At 29.9% G+C, this 10,769-nt stretch overlaps 1 protein-coding gene across 1 annotated transcript in view; it reads right to left on the reverse strand.

Moving 5' to 3' along the window:
* Nucleotides 1–3,405: 3,405 nt before the first annotated feature.
* LOC105625666 (ubiquitin carboxyl-terminal hydrolase 45) overlaps nt 3,406–10,769 on the reverse strand; it is an 11,947-nt gene continuing 4,583 nt past the window's right edge. Inside the window, 8 exon segments of the mRNA XM_012206989.1 lie at nt 3,406–3,508; nt 3,876–4,051; nt 4,418–4,687; nt 4,848–5,145; nt 5,586–6,111; nt 6,288–6,520; nt 6,610–6,872; nt 9,534–9,755. Coding sequence (XP_012062379.1) covers nt 3,436–3,508; nt 3,876–4,051; nt 4,418–4,687; nt 4,848–5,145; nt 5,586–6,111; nt 6,288–6,520; nt 6,610–6,872; nt 9,534–9,755 — 2,061 coding nt within the window. The 3' untranslated portion in view covers nt 3,406–3,435.

Below are 10,769 nucleotides of genomic sequence, written 5' to 3' on the forward strand. Positions count from 1 at the left end.
GTCCGTGTTCCTTGTCTGCAACATCGAAATCTTCAATTTTGAAACGCTGAAACCATCGTTCACACGTTTTTTTGCGATAGAGCATGTTCACTATAAGCTTCTCCAAGTAATCGGTGATTCCGCAACAGTTTTCTTCAAATGAAAACAAAAAATTAACTGTCCGCGAATGCTCCTTATTTGGTACAAATTTCGTTATATTAAACACAGCAACACAATACTATGCAAACACTTTTCAATCAAATCACTTTGCGCGTTTGACACTTGTTAATGATACAATAAAATGGCGTATAATGTTAAATCTTTGTACTTCACACTGCATTGGTGCGCCATCTGTTTCTCAAATCGTCATTTCATACTTGTACACCTGGTATACCTATTTTAAGTATGTGTATGTACCAGTTCAGCTGTAGAAAGGAAACATTGACATATGATAGCTCTCCACTGCAGGCACAATATGGCTGCTTTATTATCAATCAGAAATCGCGACACCGTCGCTTTTTTCATATAAGACTCTAATGTACCCTAAGAAAAATGGATGTTGTTGTAATTTACATCCATTTTGTCAGAGAGCAATAATGCGCGGCAGCATTTTGCTTATATTTTGATTACAGATTTTGGACCGTCATGTCTTCTCTCAGGTTTCTCTCTGTTCTGATTTAAGCCGGAATAAGACTATGCATTGAAGATTGAGATTGATGATTAAAGATTAAAATTTCACCAATAAGGAGAAAGAAATTTTGTCTTCTTTTATTCTAATTGGTCAAATTTTAATCTTTCAGGGGCTCCGCACAATAAAAGGAACAGAGAATAAAGAATAAAAATTTCAACCTTTTAAAGAATAAGAATTTCAGAAACTATGTATTCCACAATACATGATTTCTGATAGGTTGAAATTCTTATTTTCTATTCTCTATTTTTTGTTCCTTTTATTGTGCAGAGCTTCTCAATCTTCAATCACATTTTTTAATATGTAGTCTGATTCTGGCTTAAAGGTCGATTGTTCCATCTTTTGATAAATTTTACCTGTTGGGTAAGTAACAAGATTATCCAATCATATGCGCGGATTATCAAATTTATTTCACAGGTAAAATTACCAAAGTGGAACAACCGGCCCTAAGAATCTAAATAGCGATTGTAACTTTTTTTCTAGGGCAGAAATGTAAAAAATGAAAATTTTTTATATGAATTTTGTTTTCATTTTCATTCTTTTTCCTCTTTAAAGAAAAATTCATGATCGCTATCCTGATATTATTTTCCCAACAATTCATCATATCCAATAATTTTCTTTATGCATATATTTATACGATTTATATTATGCAAGTTTGACTACATTTTTTGACTACATTTAAGCGTGGAGCACAGACTCTTGCATAACGAATAACACATAAGAAATTCAACCAATCAGAGTTCTTTATTTCATAGAAAGGAAAAAACGAAGGACTTTAATTGGTTTATTTTCTTATGCATTACGCGTATTATGCATTATGCCAGAGTCTATGCTTCCCACTTTAAAGGCTTCACACATGAAATGCATAACAAAACATAAATGTCACATAAGGCCGCTAAACCAAGCATCTTATATAAATCAATATGGCGATATTATGCTAGATGCTCATTGATCTAGCAGTCTTATATTATGCTTATGCTCTGTTATGCATTTATTCAAATTGTCTTTATTTATAAATGGTACGTAATAAAAGTTAACGTGTCATTTCTCGCTTGTGACGTCATTCAATAACTGGCTGTGATAACTACTAGGAGCTTTAAAAATGCCCAAAATAAATTTTATATTATAAAAATTGGCCCGCCAAAAAAGTTGAATAGAAACAAACTTTTTAACGTTAATCATAAAATTATATAGAATGAACACAAATGAATGTCAAGTTTTAGCGTCGCATGAAATGGCATCTTTAGGCCCACAGTTTCTCATTATTACTCATTATTACTCATTATTATTTAAAATAAGTTAAACCCCGATTAAAAGTTAATCATAAGTTGTGGAATCTTATATAGTCTACAATGAGCAATAACAATAATTAATTAAGGAGTAGGTGTAGAAATCGACCAATTGATCATAGTTGACTTTTTCTCACAATTTCTTACTCTTACAGCCTCATCTATTACTGATACTGCCATGGTAGACCACGCATAAGAATTAATCGTTGTAAAACTGGACAAAAATAAACTTCATGTAATCGTCGGTTAACTTAACCGAGGTTAGTGAAAGAAATCCTAATGCCCATTTCCACCAATGTAGACTTAAATTAATTTTAATTTCGGTCGCTATTCTGAGATAAAAATGAATAAAGAAATCTGTAATTTTTTATTTTTTTCAGCTTTGTACACGAAATACACCAGCGACAAGTACATTAGCATGTACATTTTTGTGGAAAAGAAATTTTTATTCTGTGAAATCACTATGAAGAAATTCGACAGAAACAAAAATGTTTTATCGGTAATACAGGCGACTCCAGCATCTCCTTAAATAATCGGCCTTAGTGAAATCACAGCCCTATAGGAAAGTGCATGTTGGGGAACATTTGATTACTTCCAGTATTGCTATCGCCATTGCGCAACATTTCGTCTTATCATCGACGAGATATTTTTAAAGACCGTTGAACCTAGGCAAATTTTCATGACTATGAGATCCCAGGGATCTAGAGGTAATGAAGAACAATGACATTATCGACAAATAAAAATTTTACGATTATTAATATAAATATTTCGATAATACATTATTAAATTCGTGATTTTTTCATTATATAAATGCTGTATAAATAAGTATGCATACTTTTAATGCTTATTATCTTATATATTACCGAAAAATTACAATTTTTTCTCTGCAGTTATCATCTCTACTGATAATCAAATTCGGATGACAATATTAAAAATCAGTTTTAATAAAAATCTAGTATTATTAAATTTTAAACACATATATGTATACATACTACAAACTAATAAATCATGAAATTAGTTACTGTTTATTAGTCTTATTTCTTATTCTTAATCATTAAAATTTTAATAGGCACGCAAATTCCATAAGCGCCGACCATTTTTATAACAATATCTCATCGATGACCTTATTAATTCCATCATAGTACTATCGACATCGGTCAAGTTCGGCTGTCAGCATCCACTTCAACGTTTTATGAAAGTTTCCAAGTTTTTTATTAATAATTCTTGCTATCTGTTGCTAATCGATTGTAAAAAACAACTTCTCAAGAACCAAATTTTCAATACTTCTAATAGATTACAGATTTCTTGCAATGTGTGTACACATAATCTGTTACATCATACATTCGATAACGCACAATATGATGCTAATAATTATGTAATTAATAAATTTATTATAAATCTGTTTTCTTTCTTTCGAAAATTGGAAATATAAACGTAACTACATCGATCTTCATTCACATTCTACTTCATTTTATTGAATCAGAGAATCCTCTCGTAGAATAAAAGATACGCTTGACTTTGTAACACTGTATTTTCATCTACTTCTGATACCCTAGAATAGATAGAATATGTAGAATAAATAGAATAGATATTCATAAAAAATTACAATAAATTTCAAATAGTGATTAAACAAATAGTATAATAATTATACTAGTAATTACTCTTATTACACGTGAAATAAATTAGCAAACAAGTGTAACAATTTTTACTACATTCTGACAAGAAGCAATATATTACATGCAATATCAATTTTTTATGAATATGAGATTTGTACTTAGAAAATTATGTTTAATTTTCTAAACAAAAAAGCAACTTCTGAAATTAATTTTATAATCTCCTGTAGCTGATGATATTAATTTTGTTATATGTATATTTCTTTTTTTTGTGTTTTCTGATAAATATGTTATAGAAAATCTTACCGAGAATCTGATACATAATACCATTTCCCAGGAGGAGGTTCCACAATGGATACTCCTTTCGCTAATGCTTCTTCCTCATCTGAATCTGAACTACTCGATTCATTATTCGCTTTAGAATCTTTATCCTTTGGAAGAAACTTCCATCGAGGATCATCTGATGATAGCGGCAATCTCGTCTAATATAAACACAAAATAAGAATTCAATCAGTAAAAATAATTTTTCAATTTATTATGTCACGTATTTTTTTACAAAGAAAGATCATCAGAAGTAGTAGAAACATCTAATATTTTCGTACTTTTTCTTTGATTTTTTAGTGCAATATAGTTGCAACTTTAATAAATTCTTCCAATAAAATTCTTCCAATCATATAAATAAAAAGATAAATTCATATAAATACGAGATTCTAACATATTTTTATTTAAAGTTATTTTCAATGTACATTCTTATCCATATTTTTTGAGAAATAAGTTCATTATCTTATCTTTTTATAAAATCTCAAATATTCCGTACGAAAGTGTTTCAAAATCTAAATATAATCTACCTTGACATAAGCAACATAGTGACCACCATGAACAGTTCCACTGTGCTCGACGACCCCATAAAGTGCATAAAGTCGAGATTTTTTGCGATCTGTGCAAACCGGTGCTAAGTCTAATAATATTGGGAATGACACATGTTTGAAAACCTTTCGAAAACCAATTCTCTGCGTTTGAAATCTTTTCAAATGCAGTATTAATATCGGGGGTACTTGAGAGATGAGGTATTGCTTTGTACTCGAAGTGCATACCATCTTTGACGAACCTTCCTGAGTCTGAGAAAAAAAAAAGAAAAGTGAAAATGAAATGATATTATTCTCACTTACATAAGGAGACAAAAAAGAAAATGTTATAACAGTTCTCACATATTTCTCGAATGTACCAAGTTTCTTTAGAGATCTTGAGAAGGATCACTTTCTTTTCTTTTTGAGTTACCTTCTTCTCACGAGCTGTGCATGCCTCGCATACGACTTTGTTACTTCCCGTCATTAGTTCTAGTGCAGTGAATTGATTCAAGCATGATTCCACGGAACATTCACCCTCCTTGGTTGTGTACCTGCCAAGTGATTGATGCCCGGCAATTCCCAGCCTAGACATTCCCATCACTATGTCACCAAGCTCGTTATATACATCTTGCTCTTCGGGATTATCTCCATTCGAAGTTCCGTTATTATATTTTCTTCTACCATATCTTGATAAAGTAGTAGCCATCCATGTCTCAACTCCATCCAATCTGAGAAGATACTACATTTAATTCAAAGAGGAGAATGTAGTTAGGGCCGTTTTTCGACCAAAAATAAAAAAGTTCTGATGTACAAATTACACATCATATTAAACTACTACCAAAAAACAGTCCTAACTTAACATCCTCCTTTTAAATATCTAAAAAAATCTTCGAAAACAACGTGTAACATTTTTTTTATCACCTATGTGCGTAATTTCTATAATTTTGAATCTAAAATTTTTTTAAATATAGATATTCAAAAGGAAGAAATCAGGTACTAATTTTGTACAACATATTAAGAGTTGAAATGTAAAAAATCCAGGATTTAAGAATCGCAAAAATCAATATTCAAACAAATTTAATAAACTTAAGCTTTCAAGAAACTAGAAAAATTAAAAAAACATTCAAAATTAAAAAATTGTAAATGTTTGAATATCTGAATATCTGACCTTTCCGCAATTTTTTCATTATTGACAGGACTAGTGGGACTCCCCTTAGAAGCAGCAGAGCTACTTAAGCTTGCGGTGGGTATCTCGGGGCTTGTGACGTCAGAGTTGACGATTATGGAGCTGATCAATGCTGTAGCTAACACTTCATTCTCGGAGCTGGTCCTGTCAGTCTTCTCGAACGGCATCCTGATTTGAGTCAAGTCCGTCATCGACACATCGGTTGGACTAGGACTAATTAATGCATTAATGTTCACTGGATGTTTAACTTGTGCTGCGTCTAAATTACTGTTATCCAGATTATTGTCCTCAGGGCTGATTGCGCTATTAAAATCATTGTTTGGATGATGATAATGATGATGATGATGATGATGATGATGATGATGATGATGATGATGGTGATGATGGTCAGCAGGAGATACAGGACTGGTGACAGCGGATGCTTTCTCAGAGCTATAACCAGACTCTCCAATCTCCGGATGAGAATTGTCCATCTCAATATTGTCTTCTACATCGGCGTCACTCTCTTCTAAAAATAAAAAATGTTTATATAACTTTGTTTATATAACTTTGTTGTAGAAGATGAATTTTGAAAATGGGAAAATGGGAAATCTTCCTTTCGGAACATTTGTATAGTGCATAAGAAAGATCCGAATTGTTATAAATAGCTTCTCTATATCTACGGCAAAAGAAAAAGAGTTATACCTGATTTCAAAACATTATCATTGTTTTCTTCCGCGGGATTATTTAGATCCATTAACGCGTTAGAATTGTTATAATTCTCGTGCCTTTTATTTTTTCGGTTCTTCCTCGCTGCCTTTTTCTCTTTTTTCAATTGCTTCCATGGTGTATCCTCCGATTTCCAAATCTCCGTCTGACAATCATGTTGTTGAATGTTCATCATGTCAAAAGCATCCTCAAATTCGCTATTCTTCCTTCTATATATTAAAATTATCATATACTATTTTAGAAGTTAATAAAATTAATTATTGTAACCTAAAGAAAATGAATAAATTTTTTCCTTTACTTTAAGAGAGGAGATTGTGGCTTATCCGCAGTGACAGGTAGACTCAAGTCTAGAAATGGCTCGGTGCGTTGCGACGAATGATGACAATCCAGGCACTCTAGAGTAGATACTAACATGCCGCGAAATACTACTTCTGGTCCTAACAACCTCGTACTGGCCTGATTGCCATAGAACTTCACGCGAGATTTCAGGCCCTTTTCCACGCAATCCGGCTTTGTTTTTCCACTCAGGCCGACCTCCTTTAGAATTATGCTCTGGTATCTCTGCAGAGCGACATACACAATTTTAATTTACTTTGAAGATTCATCATTACATCATACTGAATACACAAATTAAGAACTCGTTTTAGCATTAAATTTAGCATTGATTTTAAAATATTGATTTCCCGCATTTTCTAAAATAAAAAAAATTTATTTGAAGTATAATATAATATAAATATAATATAAAGTTCTATAGAGAATATGTGTCTAAATATTAAATGCAAAACAACTAACGAAAAACAACAGTTATGGAATTTTAAGTGTAATGGGCTTTATTATAGCATATTAATATCTGCACAAAGTAAAAAATAATATAAGAATTATAAATTAATATAAGAATTATGAACGATTTATTAAGGATCGTATAATGTTATATTTTAATATAAGAGTTTTTTTCTTTAATATACTCTCTGTGGCCATTAAAAAATAAGAATGGTTTTCATGAATAGAAAAAGAGGAGGAAATAAAAATGGCAAAATACAACAACATGATATAAAAAGCTAATAAGAGTTAGAAAATATAAAAAAAATCTCCATTATTCGTTTAACATAAGTATAATTGAAAATAGATATAACAAGAACTGCAGAAAATAAAAAAATTAAAACGCTACAGAATACAATACTAAGTACAATACATGTTTCGACCTTATATTTAGATGTACAAAAAATCTCAGATGTACAAAAAATTCCGGCGCAGTAAAAATTATTATTCAAAGATTAAGAAAGCGACTGTTTCGTTACATAATTAGACAAATGTTAAGACAAAAAAATTGCGTCAAGCGATTGGTTGACTGATTGCGAAAATTTCTTGTTGTTTTAGTGAGAACATAAAGGAACATAAAAAAACGTTATATATACGTATAAGTTATCAAACGTTATATATAAGTTATCAAAATTAAAAAATTAATATCACAATTGTAAGTGCATAACGTCCAATGTATAAAATAAAGAAAACTGTACAACGTTCTCGACGGATTCGACTGTATTGCGATAAATCTTAGTAACGCAATGTCAAACATTGTTTATAATCAGAATATATTGATTTATGAAGACCTTCTGTGTTTGTCTGTAAGTTAAGACTATTACTCTATTTTTAATGTTAAGCATCTCTGAGACATTTTATTATATATCGATTTATCTAAAATTTGAATATTGTTCCAATCAAAATCATGACCCAATTGCGATCGATGATCTGTTATTATTGATTTAGACTGGTATTCCATCGTATATGATTTCGATATTCTGAAATCCGAGTTTTCAGCTTCCTTCCCGTTTGTCCCATGTAAGATGCATAGTTTACAGTTTATCTTATAAACAACGTTAGACTTCGAGAAAAAGTCCAAAGGATTTATATTATGTACTTTAATAAATTTGTTTAATTTGTTTGTACCATAATAAGAAATCTTGATATCATTTCTATTAAATTGTTTAAAAATTTTTCTATTAAAGTCAGTACATAAGGTGAACCAAGATGGATTAATTGATTTTTCATTATTCTCTAAGTTGTTAGTTCTAGACAACTTTTTCCGAATGATATCTTTGATTCTATTATTAATAATATCAAAATTATTTTCAGCGGAAAATCGTTTTCTATCAAAATGTTTATAATGAGAGTAATATTTTTTGCATGAAAAACAAGATTCGACAACAAAAAAACTCTGTTCAAACTAAAAATTATGCTTTTCTTTTGAGACAACATTCTTTATTCATTCTTGAATAAAGAAACCGATATATTGGGTTGTTCAGAAAATTCGTGCCGACTAATCTATATAATTTAATAAATGTATACTAAAATTTAAATCTTCTGCGTTTCAATTTTCTTTCAACATCGGCACGAACTTTCCGGACCAATACAAATACGCCTTGTCTCTGAGGTGCTTCACATTAAAAAACAGAGCAATAACGAGAAATTTTCGCAATCAACCAATCGCTTAACAAGCAATTTTCCGTTTCTCTGTCTTAACACTCATCTAATTATGTAATGAAACAATCACTTTCTTAATCTTTGAATAATAATTTTTACTGCGTCGGAATTTTTTGTACATCTGAAGAGAGCCTAAATATAAGATCGAAACATGTATTGTACTTAGTATTGTATTCGTAGCATTTTAATTTTCTTATTTTCTGCAATTCTTGTTTGTTATATCTATTTTCAATTATACTTTGTTAAATTAATTTTCAATTATACTATGTTAAACGAATAATGAAGATTTTTTTACTCTATTTTTGATTCTTGAATAATGGATAGTTTCCGACTCTTATTAGTCTTTTATATCATGTTGTCGTACTTTGAACATTAAGAGTTCTGTTATTTTAAATTTATTAATCTAAAAATGGCAAATTTTGGCTATATATTTAAAATCTATGCACTTATCATTTTGAAAGTCCATACATTTATGAAAGAAAGTTTATTTACAAGCTTCCAAAAAGATAGATATATAATAATCTATAAAATAGATTATTTGAATGCTTTGCAAAAACTTATTTCATTTCTAATGATTAATGATAAATTTCATAACTAATGATGTGTTTACATTAACACATATTGAATTATTAAATATTGTAAGAATACAATACTAGGAAGATCTATAAATATTCAGGGTTCTATTGAAATACTAAAATATATCGAAAACTCAAAGATATTTAAGAGCATTTTTTTACTTACTCGAAGATCTTCATTTCGAACTATTTCCAATAAGTGTCGAAGAAACTCATGTGAATCATGCTGCCCTCCATCCACGCATTGCGTAGTCTTTTTCCTGAGCTTACAAAGAAGATTCAAAGGAGTATAAGTTTGATGGCCATTCGTATTTTGCATTTTCGACAGAGTTTCACAGAGAATTGATGTGAAACTGCCCCATCGCTCTAAGGTTCCCTCGATTGGTGGCTGTAAATAAAGAAAAATAATTAGCTATTTGACGAAGAAAATACAAAATTTCAGTTATTTCTTATATCTCTAATGATATTGATATATTTTTCTTGTATGAATCTTTAACAACATTGATATATCTTCTTATTTTGTCAATTTAATTGATTAGATGATTAAATTTGACTTTGTCAGTTTATCAAACATAAATTCAAATAATTCACTTAATAATGAACTCGGCTTAAACGAATAATGAAGATTTTTTTACTCTATTTTTGATTCTTGAATAATGGATAATTTCCGACTCTTATTAGTCTTTTATATCATGTTGTCGTATTTTGAACATTAAGAGTTCTGTTATTTTAAATTTATTAATCTAAAAATGGCAAATTTTGGCTATATATATTTAAAACCTATACACTTACTCAATAAATATTCGTTTTTTTTTTGTAAATCATATTACTTCATATATTAATAATAATAATAATAATAATAACAACAACTTTATTGAATGCAGTGGTAACATAATTAATATATCAAAAATATGATACATGATATCAGATCAGTTGTGCACAATAGGCAGGGCAATAGCTAATCAGCTGATTCGAAGCCATATCTGAATATAAATTCCTAAGTTTATAAAACACAAATGTACAGCTAATAATAATTTGAGCTTTATGTATGCAAATATTTGTAACAAAGATTAACGTAATATAAATAAATTTTATAAATAAATTTAGTTGAATTAGGTATAGTTGATTTAGTTCCAGTAGTCCAAAGAAAACAATGATATATTCAAAGTAATTAATCGCAAATTATAACAAATTAAACATAAAGTGACTTGCTATTATGACATGACACAACGTGTGTGTGTGTGTGTGTGTGTGTGTGTGTGTGTGTGTGTGTGTGTGTGTGTGTGTGTGTGTGTGTGTGTGTGTGTGTGTGTTGTTGTTAGTTAGTAGATAGTATATATAAGTAAGTAACGTAATAACTAATTAATTAACGTACTATACTATTATTACTTTAGTTTAGTTA

Source organism: Atta cephalotes (genome assembly GCF_000143395.1).
Source record: "Atta cephalotes unplaced genomic scaffold scaffold00003, whole genome shotgun sequence".
NCBI lineage: Eukaryota > Metazoa > Arthropoda > Insecta > Hymenoptera > Formicidae > Atta > Atta cephalotes.